Source organism: Trachypithecus francoisi, unplaced genomic scaffold (assembly GCF_009764315.1).
Source record: "Trachypithecus francoisi isolate TF-2019V2 unplaced genomic scaffold, Tfra_2.0 Lachesis_group11, whole genome shotgun sequence".
Lineage (NCBI taxonomy): Eukaryota > Metazoa > Chordata > Mammalia > Primates > Cercopithecidae > Trachypithecus > Trachypithecus francoisi.
Window position 1 is genome coordinate 48,677,386 of NW_022681456.1, and position 21,416 is coordinate 48,698,801.

General features: G+C 34.4%; 1 protein-coding gene across 2 annotated transcripts in view; it reads left to right on the forward strand.

Annotated features, from left to right (window-relative positions):
* Positions 1 to 21,416, forward strand: part of SLC6A15 (solute carrier family 6 member 15) — a 51,740-nt gene that overhangs the window by 18,421 nt on the left and 11,903 nt on the right. For both annotated transcript variants that reach the window (XM_033221141.1, XM_033221142.1), the window contains 7 exons: positions 511 to 983; positions 7,341 to 7,498; positions 7,848 to 7,974; positions 9,368 to 9,549; positions 17,115 to 17,225; positions 20,410 to 20,651; positions 20,948 to 21,140. In XM_033221141.1, the coding sequence (XP_033077032.1) occupies positions 695 to 983; positions 7,341 to 7,498; positions 7,848 to 7,974; positions 9,368 to 9,549; positions 17,115 to 17,225; positions 20,410 to 20,651; positions 20,948 to 21,140 (1,302 nt within the window). In that variant the 5' untranslated portion in view covers positions 511 to 694. The remainder of the gene's footprint in view (positions 1 to 510; positions 984 to 7,340; positions 7,499 to 7,847; positions 7,975 to 9,367; positions 9,550 to 17,114; positions 17,226 to 20,409; positions 20,652 to 20,947; positions 21,141 to 21,416) is intronic.

Below are 21,416 nucleotides of genomic sequence, written 5' to 3' on the forward strand. Positions count from 1 at the left end.
TCTCCAAAAATAAAATAAAATAAACTAGGTTAAATTTTTAAGAAGAACAATTAATATCAAATGAGTGAATGACAAATATTTGAACAGAAGAGATTATATATAAGACAAATTTACACAGTTGGTTTGCAATTGTGTATATAATTCTACAAGGAACAAAATCAGGGATATATAAGAAAAGATCTGCTTTAGTCAGGGAGGAAAAAATAAAGAATTAAGAAAAAGAGTCCTAAAAGTTTAGTTACTAATGAACAGAATATTCATTATGCATTGGAGTATATCTGAGATTTTTGCAAGAAGGAGGATGTTAGCTAAGAAAATTGTGTTTGAAGCTCATATGTGCTTTACAATTCTTATACTTATGGGAATATTAAGCCCTGAAACACTAAAGACAATTACATGTCTTATACTCTGTAGAAAGGGTTTCTGTCATAAAAATAAAAAAGAATAATTCTGTATTTTAAATATTTTTCATCATTAAATATAATCACATTTCAACTTATAATTTTACAGGTACCTACAGAATACTGGACATACGGATTCAGAATCCATAAGGCTTTATCACCTTGAATCAAGGATTTATTTGATATCATCCTCAGTCTTCCTATCAAGTAACATTGTTTTGAAAAACAGAATTAACACATTTGCCATAGGGAGTTTTTTTTTTTTTTTTTTTTAATACTTCCCATACTTTCCAATGCCTAAAAATAGCAAGGTGGTAAAAAGAGAATTAGATGATGATGTTACTGAGTCTGTCAAAGACCTTCTTTCCAATGAAGACTCAGCTGATGATGCTTTTAAGACAAGTGAACTAATTGTTGATAGCCCAGAAGAGAAAGATACAGATGTTGAAGAAGGATCTGAAGTCGAAGATGAAAGACCAGCTTGGAACAGTAAACTACAATACATCCTGGCCCAAGTTGGATTTTCTGTAGGTTTAGGAAATGTGTGGCGATTTCCATACCTATGTCAGAAGAATGGGGGTGGTAAGTAATTTTTTTAAGCGATAAATTACTGTAGTAAATTGCAATTGGGTTTCTCAAATAGCTCGTATTATTGCTGTGTCTCATTAGTTTTGAAACTTTCAATTTCATTGTAAAACTAGAGAAACACACTTCTTTGTGGGAAGTGAGCCCAGATATGTTTTCAGATTAGGTTTCCATAGGAGCAGATGGGCTTGCTGTGAATACTCTGGGATCTCTTAAGGGTAACACATTCTCAACTTCTTTCTCTGGAAGCTTATCAAACATCTCTGAATTACTGAGTGAAACTTTTCTAACAAATATTGCATCATTTGTGCCTGTCAGTTATTCCCTTTGAAGAATAATCTAAAGCTTCTGATATATGACAATACTGGTGAAGGAAAACAGAGAATTTTCTCTCCATGATTTATTAATTCTTAATTTTAAGTTGCCTCACTCTTCAAAAAATAAAAAATGATATGTAATTTAGAATAATTATGATCTTCAAATGCTGACAAGAACATTTAAATCCCAGGAGAAGGAATGTAAACAGATAATATAATGCTAGACATTCTTCATCCTTAGGCATTTTATGTATTTCCTTTCCAGTTCCATGGTATTTTGGAACAATGTTCAGTTTCAAAGACAACTTTAAAGAAATTAGCAACCTTAATTTTGAACAAAATTATCTGCAACATCATTGCTATTCTTGCTATTAATATCTGTGTTTGTACTTATAAAGGCTTATTTAGCAAAAGTTATCTTAGAAGTCTAGGGAAAAAGCTTTACAAAAGGGAAAATTGTTTATGTATGATGCTATTTCTATAGTACACCAAAATCAAACTGAATTTAATCTAACACTGGATTGAAATGTTATTATCTATGTATATGAAATATTATTATTTATGTACATGTACATGCTGTTAAAATAAGTGTGGCTGAAAACAAAATTCTCCATATGTCATGCACTTCAGGACACAAAGTATATAACAAATATTTTGGTATTCGATTCTAGTTTGTGATAATTTTATTGACTGGGCAAAAATATGGTTTATTTTTAATATAGTTGTAATCTACAAACCCTGCATCAAATAAAATAATAAAACCCATGCGTATGTAAATTTTTTCCTGGCCACTGAAACATGAAACTCTAAGATGTTATGGTGACAAAATATGTTTAAGATATCTTTTAGTTAATTCAAGCAGGCGCAAAACAAAAGGTTTGGAAAAAGTAGCCCATTTGGCAAATCTGCCTTAGAGGTAAAGATCGATACATAGTGTCAGTGATGCACTGTGCATCCCTATACTGAACAGCTCCTTAGCTAGCCAGTAACCTCACACATCAATCATTTATCAAATCAGCTGTAAGCAGCTATGTACTCTCCTGCTTTTTGTTTCTCACAAATCATTCCATTTGCCAAGACTAGCAGAAGATCAATTCTGGTTTTGAGACTTTTTTGCCTTGTAAATGGTATTGACCACACTGTTAAAGAGGATAGCTGATTTGGCTAAAAAGTCAGGTTGATTTCCATTTAGTACAATTTCTGTCTTGCTGGAGAGTGCTGAAAGATTTTATATGTAGTAATGGGTTCGTAGCAAAAATGGCTCCTCCTTCTTATTTCCATATGTTAAAAAAGTCAAAGTATCTTTCTAGTATTATTTATTTTCTACTAAATGGGAATATTAGAAAGCAGTACTGTACATATTATAAAATACCACCTGATTTTTCATTTTAGAATGGTTGTTACAGTACCAAAGATGGTACTCAAAATTTAGTATGGCATTGAGTCTTCTAATTGTTGGAGGAATATCTTCTGGCTAAACAACAAGAAGATAGTTCTCAGCCTCAGGCTATCAAAATCTTATTCATGAATCATTTAAGCACTTTCTGAGTAATAAAAAAAAAAGTAGTAGAGTCAATATAAGTTTAATTTTCAAATGATTTTATCCTTTTAAAGCACAATGGTTAAGCGAAGTAGGTGGTATAATATAGAGACTTCCAGATCAGGTTTGGAAGTCAATTTGACTGTTTGAAGCCTGGTTCTTTTTCACACTACCCATGTGACCTTTCACAGGCTACCTCATTTGTTCAGTCTTAGTTTCCACCCTGTAAAATAGGGTTAATAATTGTATCTCTCTCCAAGGATTCTTGTAAGGGATAAATTAATAGCTACATGTAATATGTTTAGAAATGTGGCTGGCAAATAGTAAATGTTCAAATATATATTTTTAAAGCATAACACATTTATTTAATCATAGTCTTACATGACATGAGAACTTTCAGAAATGAAGACCCAAAGACTCAGGGAAAACTATTTTTATGCTTAGATTACGTGAAGAATAGGCAGTCATGTAGAAATGTACTTGGACAAAAGGGTATGATCTAATGAGAATAGACTAAAGGAAGCAAACCCAGCAAATCCTGTCTGTTCAGATTCTTCTTAGCCTCTCTGAGTAGCATTCCTTCCTCCTGGATATGAAACAGGACCTCTCTGGAATGAGGATCTTCAAGGGAAAAGGGAGAAAATGAGCTTTCTAGGTGTTATGGCTTGCTTTGGGGAAGAGACATTCTAGATTCTATGACCCACCTTGAGGGAAAAGAAATCTTGTGTCTGTGACTTGCTTCAGGGACAAAAAAAGAGTGGGAGACAGGAGTAAAGGAAAAGGCCAGGAAGCCTTGGCGTCCGAGGTCCTTCCAATTTCCTTTAGTTGAAGGTACCCAGCATGCCAAGGTGCCATGCTTAAAAGAAAAATTATTTCAATAGCTTTTGGAGTACAAGTGGATTTTTGTTACATAAATGAATTATATAGTGATGAATTCAGAGATTTTAATGCATCCCTCACCCAAGTAGCATACACTGTATATAATATGTAGTTTTTTAACCCTATCCCCCATCTCAGTCTTCCCCTTCTGAATCTCTAAAGTCCATTACATCATACTGTATGCCTTTGCACACTTATAGCCTAACTCCCACTTATGAATGAGAACATAAAGCTTTTGGTTTTCTACTCCTAAGTTACTTCACTTAGAATAATGGCCTCCAGCTCCATTCAAGTTAATATGAAGGGCATTAGTTTTTTCCTTTTTATGGCTGAGTAGTATTCTATGGTGTATAATATCACCTTTTCTTTATCCACTCATTAATCAATGGACACTTAGGTTGGTTCCACATCTCTGCAATTGTGAATTATACTGCTGTAAATGTATGCATGTAAGTGTCTTTTCCTTTTTGTTTTTGGCTTTTTTTTTTTTTTGACAAAGTCTCGCTCTGTCACCCAGACTAGAGTGCAATGGTATGATCTCAGCTCACTGCAACCTCTCCCCCGCTCCGGACTCAAGAATCCATCTTCCCACCTTAGCCTCCCAAGTAGCTGGGACTGCAGGCGCATACCCCATGCCCAGCTATTTTCTTTTCTTTTGGATTTTTGTTTTTTAGTAGAGACAGGATTCTCACCATGTTGCTCAGGCTGATCTCGAACTCCTGAGCTCAAGCAAACTGCCAGCCTCGGCCCCCCAAAGTGCTGAGATTACAGGCATGAGCCACCATGCCCAGCCTCAAGTATCTTTTTTCACATAATGACATTTTTTCCTTTGGGTAGATATCTAGGAGTGGGCTTGCTGACTTGAATGTAGATCTACCTTCAGTTCTTTGAGAGATCTTCATACTGTTTTCCACAGAAGAATTTGAGACAGAAGAAAAGTCTAAGTGTCCAACAGCACATCACACACACATAACTGGAAAAAAAAATCCCCAATGAGTTCAGTCACAATTCTTTCTCTCTCTTTTCTTACTCATTCACATGCATATAAACAACCCATTCATAATCTAAGTTTTGATGCAGGTGTTAAAATTCACTTTCAGTCTTTGGGGAAAACGTTCAGGTCAACAGTTGCTGAATGTTACTAATCATTTTAGAACTGGAATTTTGTTTTCTAAGCTCATGCATCCAATTTTGACATTGTATATGTAGTTTTGTTAGAATCAACTAAGAATGAAAGACTGAAAATCAGTCATAGGAAGGTTCAGATTATGTAGCAACCACTATGTAGGGAAAATTCCCGTATATAATCATTATTACAGAGATATACAAATGCTGAGATAAATAATTTGAAAAAATCCGTTATTTCACTGCTTCAGCTGAAGACAGTTATTCACTAAATATTTGTATTCCACTAAATATTCCATTAAGACAATTTGAATACTTCAAAAATCTATTCAGTGCCATTAAATATATGAAGAATATGTAGGAAATGCAAAATAAAAGACTCTTTTTTTTTTTTTTTGAGACGGAGTCTCGCTCTGTCGCCCAAACTGAAGTGCAGTGGCCTGATCACAGCTCACTGCAAGCTCCGCCTTTCGGGTTCACGCCATTCTCCTGCCTCAGCCTCCCGAGTAGCTGGGACTACAGGCGCCCGCCACCTCGCCCGGCTAGTTTTTTGTTTTTTTTTTTTTTTTTAATAGAGACGGGGTTTCACCGTGTTTGCCAGGATGGTCTCGATCTCCTGACCTTGTGATCCGCCCGTCTCGGCCTCCCAAAGTGCTGGGATTACAGGCTTGAGCCACCGCGCCCGGCCAATAAAAGGCTCTTTATAGAAAATAGGAATTAGTTACCATTGATTAGAAGACCTGTGGCCGGGCGTGGTGGCTCAAGCCTGTAATCCCAGCACTTTGGGAGGCCAAGACGGGCGGATCACGAGGTCAGGAGATCGAGACCATCCTGGCTAACATGGTGAAACCCCATCTCTACTAAAAAATACAAAAAAACTAGCCGGGAGAGGTGGCGGGCGCCTGTAGTCCCAGCTACTCGGGAGGCTGAGGCAGGAGAATGGCATAAACCCGGGAGGCAGAGCTTGCAGTGAGCTGAGATCCGGCCACTGCGCTCCAGCCTGGGCGACAGAGCGAGACTCCGTCTCAAAAAAAAAAAAAAAAAAGAAGATCTTTACATTTAACAGTATCTAGTTGGACAAAACTGCAGATTAAAAAATTTAATGTAAGAAGTTTAGCTAAGAGGTTATTTAGTAATAATTTGCACATGTAGCTTCTTGTAGGAATGACCTCTGCAGGCTCAGGTGGGAAGATCCCTTGAGCTGGGTAGTTTGAGACTGCAGTGAACAGTGTTCACACCACTGTACTTCAGCCTGGATGACAGAGTGAGACCCTGTCTCCAAAAGAAAAGAAAGACACAAAGAAATGAGTAAAGCTTTCACATTTATCTTTTTATAATTCAGTTAATAGAATCTTGTATTAACACTGTCAAACTATTTAGGTACCTTTTAAAAACACCAGTCATAGTCATACGTCTTAATTTGTGATTTAATTAAAAAATACTTTTTAAAATATGGAAACTTTATTACAAGGATAATAACATATACATTTTTACAATAGACATTAAATGTTTTAGTTTCTTAATGATTCACTACCTTTTCTGATAATTTGGGAAAACAAAAAACTATTTGTATACTTCTTTTCTGTAGTATTTATGGGAAAAAATGACATTTGTCTCTGGTAGAAATTATTTTGCCTTTTTTTTTTTAATTTTTCAGTCTAAGCAGACATTTCTTCTTCCATGATATTATTTTATTTGGAAAAAAAAGTCAACTTTAATGCCATAAAATCTCATTCACTCTAATTTTTCTGATTTAGAATACATTATTTCAATGAGGTTGCATAAATTTTAATAAATGAGTTCATAAACATTGTGTGAATAAGAATTCCAAGAGTTTGTGAAACCTGCCCCAGAAAAGAATGAATTTTAAATAATCAATTATTTTTATGGAAAATGAAACTGTTTTACTCTTTAAATAAATTTAAACTAAAGCTATTCATTAATATTCTTAATTTTATCCTAGTTATTTTATTATCAGAAACTCTTTGTAGAAATCAAATTCAAAGGCCGGGCACGGTGGCTCAAGCCTGTAATCCCAGCACTTTGGGAGGCTGAGACGGGCGGATCACAAGGTCAGGAAATCAAGACCATCCTGGTTAACATGGTGAAACTCCGTCTCTACTAAAAAATACAAAAAACTAGCCGGGCGAGGTGGCGGGCACCTGTAGTCCCAGCTACTTGGGAAGCTGAGGCAAGAGAATGGCGTGAACCCGGGAGGCAGCGGAGCTTGCAGTGAGCTGAGATCCAGCCACTGCACTCCAGCCCAGGCGACACAGCGAGACTCTGTCTCAAAAAAAAAAAAAAAAAAAAAAAAAATCAAATTCAAATTTCAGAATCTAGAAAGTGCAAAGTAATGAAACTGTGTTTTCTTCAGAGTTCTCCATAATGACACTATATAGTAATTCAAATATCTTTAATGGGATAAAGTGAATTAGTGTATTTTCTACTGTGAGTATTGAAAATATAATCTATGTTTTGTTCTTGTTTCTTTAGGTGCATATCTTTTACCATATTTAATACTACTTATGGTAATAGGCATTCCCCTTTTTTTCCTGGAACTCTCTGTGGGTCAAAGAATTCGGCGAGGCAGCATTGGTGTATGGAATTACATAAGCCCTAAACTGGGCGGGATTGGATTTGCAAGTTGTGTAGTAAGTTTCCTCGTGTTGATGTATGCTGTAATCTTTATAGGGTTTGAAATGATATAATTCATTTTTAAATGAAACTTTGGAGTGTGTGTTAATAAACAACTCTTTTACCATGTTTTAGAAAACATTACTGGCATATGGACTAACTACAAATATTGCTATAGCTCGGTGTTGTTAATGCCTGTTCTAAGTCCTGAGAAAGACATTAACTTTTTAGAAAAGATAATGTGTTCCAAATAAATAATAAAATGAAGAGGATTTTTAAATGTTAAGTAACATTTTATGCATTTGATTTCATTGTTTTAATGGAAAAGGTATGAGAGGTTTAATGGAATGTCATTTTATTTTGCAGGTGTGCTATTTTGTGGCTCTCTACTACAACGTCATCATTGGCTGGAGTTTGTTTTATTTTTCTCAGTCTTTTCAGCAACCCCTGCCTTGGGATCAGTGTCCTTTGGTGAAAAATGCTTCACACACTTGTAAGATATGTATAATATAGTGTTTTGGTATTTAAGCATTATAAGAGTGGTAAAGGTACAAGCTTTCAAGATATTTTCTTTTTAAAAATAATGTAGAAACATCATTCAAAATTATCATTATAACAGACTTTGCTCACATTCAGGATTAACATACTCTTAGAGATAGACTTTTGGGACCATCTAGTTTTTCTAGCTCTTTCCTGGTTATTTTACTATGCCCTATGATATTAGGGTAAAGTATTATAAGCCTTCACTTATTAACTTTGATAATCTTTATTTTGTATGCCCTGATTGATGCCTTACATTTTCATTAAAACTAACACAAAGGGGACAGAAATATGAATTTGAATGAAAATAATTGCTTTTATATCTTTGGTTCTCTTGTTTCGTACTTTTCCCATCATTTTTTAAATCCCATAAGATAATATAAATATTATAAAGAGCAGTCACCTATAGTAGTGATGTCCAGTAAACATAGATTCTAATGCACAAGTATAGTTTTTATTTTTCAAGTAAACATGTTTAAAGAAAGTAAAAAGAAATAGGTGAAATATTTTACTTAATCTAATATATGAAAATATTATTTCAATATATAATTACTCTAAACATTATTAATATAATAATTCACAATAATTTCCAATACTGAATCTGAAATCTAGTTCAAATTTCACATTTGTAACCCATGTCACTTTAGATTGGCCCCATTTCAAAAGCAACACTTGGCCAGCAGCTAGCATATTTGACAGTGCTTACCCAGGGAGTCAATCCCATAATTCCAGGGGTAGTAGGGGTGATAAGCCTGATTTGTTTACATTACTTTGATAAGGGTTTGGGTGCAGTGGCTCACGCCTGTAATCCCAGCACTTTGGGAGGCCAAGGCAGGTGGAACCCCTGAGGGTCAGGAGTTTGAGAACAGTCTGGCCAATGTGGTGAAACCACATCTTTACTGAAAATACAAAAATTAGCTGGCTGTGGTGGTGGGTGTCTGTAATCCCAACTACTTGGGAGGCTGAGGCAGGAGAATCACTTGAACCTGGGAGGCAGAGGTTGCAGTGAGCCGAGATCGTGCCATTGCACTCCAGCTTGGGCAGCGGAGCAAAACTTGGTCTCAAAAATAAAAATAAAATAAAATAAAAGTAAATAAATAAAAATTACTTTGATAAGAAGTTCACATATTCTTACTGCAGAAGTGCATAAGAAATATCTAAGAGGATACATTTCTGTTGGTTGCACAGTTGAGATTTTATTGTTCATTGTGAATTTACATGCTGCTATACAATGGTAGTACTTTTCTAGGAAGCATTAAGAATTCACTTACAGGTTTATTGGACAAAAAATTGTCTCATTGCTCTTTATATTCTGAAATAATTGTGTGTTACTTTTCTTTCTACAGTTGTAGAACCAGAATGTGAACAAAGTTCTGCCACCACCTATTACTGGTACAGGGAAGCACTGAATATTTCAAGTTCCATTTCTGAAAGTGGGGGCTTAAACTGGAAGATGACCATCTGCTTGTTGGCTGCCTGGGTCATGGTTTGCTTGGCTATGATCAAAGGCATTCAGTCTTCTGGAAAAGTTAGTATGTTAGAGCCCTTCTCTGTTCTGCTAATCACCATCTCTGGATTCATCCCTCTTTCAAATTCTGTTACAAATTTCTGTGGGCAAATCACACATAACGCTTCATTCTAGGTAGTTAGAGATTAGTGAAAAGTGACACTTTAAAAGTGTGCTTAAATTTTTAAAAAGACAAAAACGTAAGTGTTTTATAATAAAATCTAAGGTTAATTATAATCTTTCCTTATTTCAACAAGATCTTTAAAATTTTTGTTAATACTTAAAAGTCCTTTCTTGCCATTTATTCAATTAACCCTAATGTTTCAGTTCTCTAATTACCAATTAGTTAAATTATGGAAGTTGGGAAAGTAGTAAAATGAGTAATTCATTCGTTTTGTTTGTTTGATATCATTTGTTTCACTCTGCTGTAGGTGTTCTAAGGAATAGTTGCATAAGACATTTTGAAATAAAGTAATGTGGAGTGTTTCTTAAAGCTCTGAACATCATTAGGTAGTTAATAATAATTCCAACAAGGAATTCAGAGTAGTGTAAAAGACTAAATATCATTCCTTCTAGGGCAAATTGAAAATTAGAATGGTTGTGGTTTAAAAAGACATTAAGTGAATTCTAGGTAGCTTGTTTGTTGTTATTTTTAAAGGATGCACTAGGAAAGTAATTGCTATTCACTATTTTGCTTTCATATTCCTTTTTTTTTTTTTCACTATTACAGCCATTATTCTAAAGCTCTCTATATCTCTTGGTTGGATCATAGCAAGAATTTACTGTTGATTCTTCTCTCTGCCCTTTAATAGTACAGCTGTACCATTTTCCTTTTCTTTCTTTTTTTTTTTTTTGAGACGAAGTCTCGCTCTGTCACCCAGGCTGGAGTGCAGTGGCCAGATCTCAGCTCACTGCAAGCTCCGCCTCCCGGGTCTACGCCATTCTCCTGCCTCAGCCTCCCGAGTAGCTGGGACTACAGGCGCCCGCCACCTCGTCCGGCTAGTTTTTTGTATTTTTTTTAGTAGAGACGGGGTTTCACCGTATTAGCCAGGATGGTCTCAATCTCCTGACCTTGTGATCCGCCCGTCTCGGCCTCCCAAAGTGCTGGGATTACAGGCTTGAGCCACTGCGCCCGGCCCATTTTCCTTTTCAAAGTATAACTCTGATTTCAGGCTATCTTATTACCACTCATCATCACATACTAGCAGGAATGGCAATAGTAGTAGTGGTAGCGGCAGGAATAGTAGAAGTAGTCATAATAATAATCATAATAGATGATGGTAAAGATGTTTCTGACAATAATTAGGGTAAGAACAATAATTGAAGCCAATATTTATTACAAATTTATTTTGCTTTGGGCACTGTGATAACTACTTTTTATGCTTTATCCCATTTAATTATAAAAACAACTCTTGAGAAGTAATTTTGATTTTCAGAACAATTTTGCAGATTTAAAATAAACAGACTTGAGAAATTAGGTTGACTTATCCAAAGTTTCATGGCTACTAAGTTCTAGTATTTGGAGTCAAATGCAAGTCTGTCTCAATCTAGAGCCCATGTTCTTTAACTGCAACACTATAATGTCTCACCCTGTCCTAGTCCCAAAAATTAGTGAATTCTTTAAGGGCAGAAGTCTGTCTAATTCATCTTTGCTTCCTGTTACTTTATATTTAATTAAAATTTTTAGTGACTTTTTAAGTTGTAAATTGTAGCTGATTTTACATTTACCTTCCTGCAGGAAACTCTGTATCATTTTGTCTTTTGAATTTGTGAATATACTTGATAACACATCTAAATATCTTTAAGTCTTTGGCAAATGTTATTGTATTGTATGACTAAATAACTTCAAATTGTTCAATTGTGTGTCTTCCACTACGTCAGAACTACATTCCCCTCACATTATAAATGAAGGAATAGATTCTTAAACAAAACCTAACCATATTTATATGATTCCTAACATAGTATCATTTGGTAGAAAGAAAACCAACTGTAGTCATCCAGAGAAGCTCGAAAACTCTTGTACTCAAGTTCTGTTACTACCACCTTTTGTTTCTGTTTCTTCTTAGTCTGTTTCGTAGCATCACTTAACAAACTATGCATCCTTTTCTTATCACAGAATCTTGGGCTTGTTTTTCTCATGTCACATAGTATAAATTTATATAGAAAATGTAATACAGTTTATTTAGTACATACACTCATTACTTTAATGAGAATGCTTCAGGAAAAGACTAGTATTTGGGCAATATTTGAAGAAAGAATTTAACAGGCACTGATGGGGAGAAAGCTAGCTGTAGGTAATGTGAGCAAAGATGTGGAAGCCAAAATAGTCACAATTCCTCAATCTGAAACAATGAGTTAAGTATAATAAGAATGACTTCATGAGGAATTAAATGTTAAGCTTTGTGTATACCTACTAAACAGAAAATGCCCCCAAATAAACAGCATCACAAGTACTGAAGAGAGAAGAAATATTGTTTAAGGCTAGTGCATGGAAAAACAACTTAGAGGATTTAGCAGCTAAAAGAAGAATGAGTCAGCTGGTGATGTGCTTGGTCAAACCACATAGTCATACATGCATATACATATACCACAAAATGCTAAGTGGAAACTGCATGAATTAAAAGAGGGGTATGATAGGGACATTGTCCTTTGGGCTAGGTAGGTACATATCAGTTGGACCACATCTGCAATACTAGATTTTACTGAAATATTGTATTTTCCTTTTTATTATGAGAACTTTCAGCTCTGTGATCAAAGTCTTCAAATAGTTAAACAAAAGAAGAATAGGGCTGCTTTGTGTGGCCATAGAAAGCAAAACTATGATCAAATATTGGGTATTATGGAGGAGGTTGTGATGGTGGTAAGCCTTCAAAGAAAGAAAGGCCTTTTAAGAATCAAACTTGATAATAATGAAATCAGTTGCCTCAATGGCAGAGAGCTCAGCATCATTGGAGATGGTCACACAGAAGTGGCATGTGCCCTAGTTACAGCATCTAATAAAGGGATGCCTGTCTCCAATATGGAGGATAGAAATGAGCAGCTCCAAGCTTTCTTCTAACTCTAAGGCAGTGTTTTCTACTCCGACTACTTTTCTATTGTTACTATTACTATGCTAAATACTGTGCATACATTAGCTTGTTTATTCTTTCTGTCAGCTAGATAATTTGTGTATTTTATCTCCATTTTACTGCAAAGTTGACAAGCTCAGGAAAAATAAATAATTGGCTAGAATTAAGCAACCAATACATGATAGACAGGGCTAAAACTAGGCTACAAAATTTTCAAAAAGAATGATACATTCTGAAGGAATATGTATAATAAACATTTTCATATGTAAAACAATGGTTTATGGTTTTGATTTTTTAAACAGTTTAGTAAAATGAAAATGTTTTATACATGTTTTATACAATCTTTTGAATGATAAAATAGTCTCTCTTACTAACGTACTTGCTTCTACAGGCGTACCAGTTGTCAAGGCCCAGGGGAGTCTTAAAAATCAGTCAAAGGAGCATGTTTCATTGTATCATTTCCCAGTTTTAAAAATGTATACTTCTTGGACAATGTGTAAGAATGATTCACCCATTCATTATTATTTTGAGAAAATATTTATTAAGCACTTACTATGTTCTAGACACTGATCTAGTTTAGGAAATATAGCTAACAAGGTAAACAATGTGCCTGTCCTCATGGAGTTTCCATTATAGTAGCAGAGGCAGCAAACGATAAACACATTTATAAAATAACTTCAAGTTACAAGACATAAAGCATGGAAACAAGAAAGTAGTTGGTATGCATATAGTCAGTAGGTTGAATTTAACTCATTTTAATAATATTATGCAACTGACTATTTTGGTCTAATAAGATTAGAGCTATATGACCGGATGCAAATAATTTGTGTTTAAAAATGACACAGATATTTATGTATCCTGCTGACTCCTAAGACACATCTTTTTAAATCATGGAATTTAATAATGAAATGTTTTGTCCTCTTACCTGCTCACAGAGGAATACAATTGATGTGTTGCCTTCTTAATATCACTTAAATGTCTGAAATATTGACTTATTTTTCTCCATTTTGTGGGCTTGAAATGTTATTGTAACTTACTAGGTTTTATTGAATACAGATCAGTGTTCTTAAGAATTTAAATGTTTGTTGAATTAATAAATGAAAATTGAAATGTCTGGACATATAATTAGAATATAATTTTCAAAATACTGCAGAATAAAGATAAGCTTGCAATTTTAGGAATTTTGTACAGAAAGAAAAACTCAAATTCCTGTAAATCCTATCTCAATGAACAATGTATTTGAATATCTGCTGTTTGTCAGGCACTGATGGATATGCCTATGAGGCCACAATCTGTCCTTATGGAACGCATAATTCAATGAGTGAATTGTGCACAAGAAGAAAAACTTAAATTCCTATAAATCTTATCTTAATGTGCAATATTTTTTAGTATTATATTATTGTAAAACAATAGTACAACATATTGTAATGATGATTAGAACATACTAAGTGGAGTAACAGAAGCACATAGAAAGTGTGTAATCGTGGCCAGGCGGTAGCTCACGCCTGTAATCCCAGCACTTTTGGAGGTCGAGGCAGGTGGCTTGCCTGAGCTCATGAGTTTGAGACCAGCCTGGGCAAAACGGTGAAACTCCGTCTCTACTAAAATACAAAAAGTTAGCCAGGCATGGTGGCAGGTGCCTGTAATCCCAGCTACTCGGGAGGCTGAGGCAAAAGAATCATTTGAACTTGGGAAGCAGTGGTTGCAGCGAGCTGAGACTGCACCACGGCACTCCACCCTCGGTGACAGAGTAAGACTCGGTCTCCAAAAAAAAAAGAAAGAAAGAAAAAAGAAAGTGTGTGATAGTGTAGAGTCAGCAATTGCAGTTAAACTGGATTTGGAAGAAGGCTTCACAGGGGATGTAAATTTTAGAGCAGGGTTTGATGGTTGAAGAGAAGTTCACCAGCAAGTTCACAGAGGACTGTGTGTAGGCACAGATAACAGCATGTACAAAGCTCAACGACTGCTGAGTATTTCTGTGTGACTTTTACATACAACTTGTGCAGCTTGTGGAAGATGAAGGATGATATGCAAATTGATTGATGATATTGAAGGATCTGTGAACTCTTGTAAAATGATGGGCTGTTACCTAGCAAACAGTGTGGAACATTTGAGGATTTTAAATAGTTCAGTGACAGCACCAGATTTTTAGAAAGATCACTCTGGCAACTGTGAAAGATGAAAGGTGGATTTCTGGGATGCAGAGGAAAGCTAACAGAACCTGGAGGCAAGATGAGCAGGAAACTGTTTTCAAACTGAAAGGTGTTGTGCTATTGAGAGGGGAAGCAAAGGGACAGATGTGAGATTTCTGTGGTAGAGTTAGCTGGGTGTGGTGATCAGTTGGTTTACGGGATTTGAGAAAGAGGGACATACTAAGGATAGATTAGAATATTTTAGCCTGGAATAATATGAGTACAGGAAGAATCTTTTCTTAATACCTAATTAGAAATTATATTAAAAATATAAAGATAAAATATGAAATTAAAATATAAAATTAAAAGGGTATATTTTATTGGATAAAATCATAATCTAGACTTTATAATGTATAATCTTCATTTCATTTATATAAAAGTAGAATTAATGGAAGTCATTTATATTATTTATAAAGCAGTACATTTGAGTTTTGTTTTAAAAGGTAAAAACAAGCTATTGTTCAAAAGTAAATTCATACTTCTGACTAGCCTCAACATTTGTGAAGAAGAATCATAAAGGTGATAACTTTAATTCAAGTGAGATCAAGGCGACTGCCAAATTTAATGAATGCCAGATGTAGGCAGGGAGAATGAAAAAAATCCATCAGAAAGCATTCTGATTTTTTTAAAAAATCAAAAAACTTGAGTGAAGGATTAATCAAAGGGTTAAACCAATTTGAAATTATTAAAAAATTATGTTCATTACAACTAATTAAGTTAAAATATAATTTAGTTTTAAAATATTGAGTTCTAAAGTATGCTGACATTTTATCCATATTTTTTCCTTAGGGTGTGCCACATGTTTAAATATGATTCTTAAGTGGGTAAAACGAGACAGAAAGTGCCCCTTATTGTGTTACCTTATGTTAATGTTGTTTGTAGTTATTACTGAATTCAGTATCTCTTACCTGCCCGGAGGCATCATTTGCTATGACACATTTTCCTCCATTGTTTCCATTCTCCTTCCATTCCTTCCTTCCACAGATACATATAGTAGAGTTACTATGTCAGCAACTGTGTTAGGTGTGTGGGATATGGTAGTAAACAGAAAAGATCTTTACCCTCACTAGCTTATACCCTGGTAGAAGATACAAAAAATCAACACAGAAACACATAAATAAAATTCCAAAAGTGCTAAGTACTCTAAAGAACAACAACAAACCCAGATAATTTCACTGAGGGTTGGCAGGGGCAGATGGGAGACAGAGAATGGAAAAGGCGTCACCTTATTTTGGGTGGTCAGGGAAGACCTCAGGAAGAAGATGAAGATGAGACTAAAATAGTAAGGAGGGGCAAGTCATCTGCAAATAAGGAAGAGGTGCTTCTGAAGGAAGGTGCAGCCCTGCACCCTAAGGCTGGCTGAGCTTGGTAGACTCACAGGATAGCAAGGGCCTGAGTGGCCAGAGCTCCATGGGAAGAGTGGTGGGCAGGCAGTCAGGCACTGTAGCGTAAGGCTTTGCAGGCCAGAGGGTAGAATCAACACTTCACTCCAATGGCATTAGAACTTCCTGGAGTGTTTTAAGCAGGGAATGACATAAACCAAAGGGCAGCCAGCAATTCAGAGAGGAGAATATTATGAATGGTTCAGAACCACTTCTAGATGTTTGGCTTTACCTGTGGGATGGAGGGTGGGGCCATTTTCTGAAATAGAGATGGGTGGGAACAGTTTTGAGGGAAATTCAGAAGTTTTCTTCTGGATCTGAAACATTTTAGAGACCTACTAGGCCTCCAGAGGAAGATGTCAAGGAGGCAGTGAATATCTGAGTAGCACACTTCCTTTTCTATTATAAATATTTGATGAACTGTTTAATGGTGAAAATTGCTGAAGTGGAAAGTAAAATCTTTACACATTTGATTGTTTGGGTTCTGGAAGATGCAGCATAGGAACAATGCTGCACTGAAAGCTTTACAGAATCACAGTGAAAATTTGGTTAAAAGAAAAAGACATAGGACTTTATTTTGCTACTTAGAACAACAAAAAAGTAGGAATTCATTAGGTAGGTAGTGCGTGTTCATTTCTGTCTTAAATATTTCTTGTTTTATGGACTATAAGGAATCAACACTATTGAAGCTACACCATAGCTTATGGATTTTTTCAAAGGAGATAGAATCTTTTAAATTTAAATTACATCTCATATAGAATCTTAAGGCCAAATCACAACTCATAAACCATTCTTAAAAAATGACTTTAGAAGTTATTAATAGTTTTATTAACCCTGTCATGAAACAGTGACTGTCAAAGTACAGAAACTAACATATAAAATCTTAACTATAAAAATATAATTGTCATAGCATCTCACTTATTTTTATTTTTCTTTCTTTGCAGATAATATATTTTAGTTCTCTGTTTCCATATGTGGTACTTATATGCTTCCTCATCAGAGCATTCCTTTTAAATGGTTCAATTGATGGAATTCGCCACATGTTTACCCCTAAGGTACGTACTGTATTTCTATTTAAGGCTTATGATCATGAAAGCTTTATGTTTATTGTTAAAATGTTCTAAGTTATATTTAAGGAATAATTTTTCTAATATATGTACATTAAACTTTTAAAATATAGTTTTTAACCAGTCTAGAAAAACCAGCATTTTTTATGTATAATTATAGCCATTTATCTCCATTTTCTATATCCCATTTTGATTGTAGAGTAAGGCTACCACTATTTCAACTTCAAAAATCCCTCTTTTATAATAAATTTATTTCTAATTTTTATACTGATTAAACTACAATTTTTTGGTCTTCATTTACTCTTTCCCCTTTATTCTAGTGCTTTTTAATCTTTATGTGTTATGGACCCATTTGAAAAAGTGACGAGGATTTTCTTACCAAAAAAAAGTAGTGAACATATTAATTTGTTTAGTGTATCCGGAGGTTGACCGATCACCTAGAATACGTGGACCCTAAAATAAGATTAAGAACCCTAAAATACTCTCTCAGAGAAAATTAGTGTTTTCTTTTCTTAATGAATTTTTTTGAGGTTTTGTAGTTTTGTATCTTCTGGAAGAATATAGTGATCAGCTTGTGAAATTCTGTAACTGCTATAGATGCGTGTATATTTTAGGAACATTCTCATTAGACTCCATCAAGGGCTCAGAACTTATAATCCATCATGCAACTTAGTAGAGCTAAACTCAACACTGGGCACATTTAACCTGGTTAATCATAACTGCAGACTTAATCATAACTTCTTATATTGATTTAACAGGAAACAAGTTTTTGATTATATTATATTTATGTGTGTGTATATATATGTGTGTATATATATATAATTCACTGAAATGAAGGTGATCCCCACTATTAGTTTGCTAATGCTATCATAGGCAGACATAAAGATGAAACTGTCTAAAGATATGATTTCAAAATTAGTTTAGAAATTAAAAGTTATCTGAAGGATGAATGTGCAGGCAGCATTGTGCTGTGAGATTTGGGCAGAAGGGATTAGCTTCTCTGGAATTCTTTGTCACTCCTGGCAGCTGCCTTGATACTGCGTGAAAGAAGCTGTGTTTTTTGTGCGTCTGGTTCTGAGTTGGTATTCATTCTGTAGTAGCAAAAATGCTGACACTGGTGTCTGGTTTTCTCAGCTACTTCAAATGTCCTGTTTAACATTTAGAGTTCTTGGAACTTCTCTGTGAACAACTAGTTAAGATTTATGAGTTTCAGCCCCACTATAATTTAAATCTGCTTCAAATGGGCCATACTTAATGACCACAAAACTTATATGTATAATATTGAAGAAATGTTTTCTGAGTTCAAGACAACCAAAGTTCTGTGTGAATTTCTAGAATATATTCTCTTTCTAAACTGAAAATTGCTTCTAACAAAATTCTAAACATTTGATTTGACTAGATATTTTAGAATTTAAATGCTTATATATAATAATTATATATAGTCCCAGTACTGAAAACTGCAGCATGAATTAACATTTTTGACCTAGACTAGGGATCACTATTAAAATGTTAATTTTCCTTCAGCTAACTTTTCATTGAGTGTTGATAAGACTCTATTACATTTCTGTAGGATGTGATACTCAATATGAGAAGTAGTTGTAATTTTTTAAAAAAATTACATTGTTTGTGCAGGGGAGAAAGTATGTAAGCACATCAAATACTCCTGAAACAGTGAGTGGAGGTTTAGGTCAGAGATTGGAAGGAATGCTGGTAATGTCTTTAGTAAATAGGTCTTTTCTGCCATCTAGTGGGCAAAATAGAAATAGACAGTTGAGTATATTTTAATAGACTATGATGTAGCAATGGTCAGTAAACAATATGCGTATGTTAATTGTTCATAAATTATGAAGATAATCATGATTATGTTTAATAAGAATACTTCATAGATTTTAATAACCAAAATTAGTTGAGGCAATACATCCTCTTGTTTGAGAGAATATGGATTTTGGAATCTACCTGTGTTCTTATTTCATCTCTACCTCAGAGCTGCTGTGTAACCTTAGGCAAGTTATATAACCTTCCTAAGACTCAGTTAAAAGTAGCAACAACTTCATGGGTTGTTGTGAATTCTAAAAGAATTAAGCCATATAAAATGCTTTTCAGTGTGTTTGCCGCTATAGCTCATCTATGTTATCGGTTACTGAGCATTTTTAGAGTGTGGTAGGCACCATGGTAAGTGGCACCTTTCTTATTATTCTGATATTTCTGTTGAAGAAGCTGAAACTCAGAGAGGACACGTCATTTGCCATTGGTTGCACTATTGTAAAATTACTAAATGGCAGAATCAGAATCTGAAACTCTCTATAGAATTCATGTTCTTAGCCATGTTTGACATTGCTCTCAATAAAGGCAATTTGATTGTAATGGTAAAAAGAGATAAAATGCCAATTTAAACACTATTATTACTGAAATCAAACTGAACTGTTTTGACATATTGAGATCTGTGCCACACATGGCTGATCTGAATTGTTTCATTTAAGTTTTGATTATATACAGTGATAATTATCTAAGACATAAAGCACAACTGCATGAAATATCTGTTCAATATTTAGTATCTGTTCAGTGTCAGAACTTTGGATCTGAAAGAGTATCTTATAGACAATATAGATGAATTTACTCTATTTTCAAAGAAAAATCTTTTAGTAGACTTTTAAATGAATGAAGAATACATATGTGAATATGCAAAGTACAAATAGTTCAACTCTAACAAGTTTATAATCGTTTTCTGCTTCAACCATTAGATTAACAGCAGAAAACACAAAACATGGAGTGTTAGTGAAGCAACTATTAACTTTTATTGGTAATTGATCGGTTTTGCTATGGAAAGAAAAAAGACATAATGGGAAATTACTGACGATAACTAATTTTTCTTCATGTTCTCATTTCATATTTCCTTTCATATTCTTAAAATATTTAAAAACCACCATGTAAGTAGAAAATCCCCATGTACTTAAAATCTCCATGTAAAGGACTGATAAACTTGCTTACTCATAATTATTTATTTCCTAAAAATAGATGTTTATTTGTGCTTAAGAACATATTATTTCCTGATTTAAATAACTTTTGGCTGCATAAATATCATTGTAATATAGGGAAGCAGTAAATTCCATAAAAAATAATTATTCTGAAATATTATTTTGTAGCTGATTCTATTATGTTTATTTTTAAACAGCTTGAAATAATGCTGGAGCCCAAGGTCTGGAGAGAAGCTGCTACTCAAGTATTCTTTGCCTTAGGTCTGGGATTTGGTGGTGTCATTGCCTTTTCAAGCTACAACAAGAGAGACAACAACTGCCACTTTGATGCTGTCCTGGTGTCCTTCATCAATTTTTTCACTTCCGTCCTGGCAACACTGGTGGTGTTTGCAGTTCTGGGCTTCAAAGCAAATGTCATAAATGAGAAATGCATTACACAGTATGAATATTAATTTCCATTTGCCTTTTTTCTTGTTTAGTTTTTATTTTGTTATTTATAATTTTATTGATACATGATAGCTATACATATTTATGACATACATGTGATAGTTGGACACAAACATATAATGTATAATGGTCAAATTTGGGTAATTGGGATAGTCATCACCTCAAACATTAATCATGTCTTTGTGTGGGGAACATGGCTCATTCATTAGCTTATAATGGCATAGTCATTTACAAACTATACACTAAAGAACTCTTATGTGCTCATTTGTATGTTGTTTTATTTTTCAGAAATTCGGAGATGATCATGAAATTTTTGCAAATGGGAAACATTAGTCAGGATATTATTCCCCATCATATCAACTTTTCAGCTGTTACTGCAGAAGATTATCATTTAGTTTATGATATCATTCAAAAAGTGAAGGAAGAAGAGTTTCCTGCTCTTCATCTCAATTCCTGCCAAATTGAAGAAGAGCTAAATAAAGTTAGTAAGCCATGTTTGAGCAATAAAATCATTATCATTCAGTTGAAATATGCATTATCCAGCAGACTCCCTTCAGGAAAAGGATCTTAAAATGCCCGAGAAAGCTCTTAAAATGCCCAGAGAAGCTCCTGGGCATTGTAAGGCCTTCAGAATTTACATTCTTAATTTTAGAGAATATGTTTTCTTAAATGGCAAAGATTTGCTTTATTTTAAAAAGATATTTCATCGATTGAGCCACAATAATTTAAAATGTGAATACAAAGTGATTTTCATCAT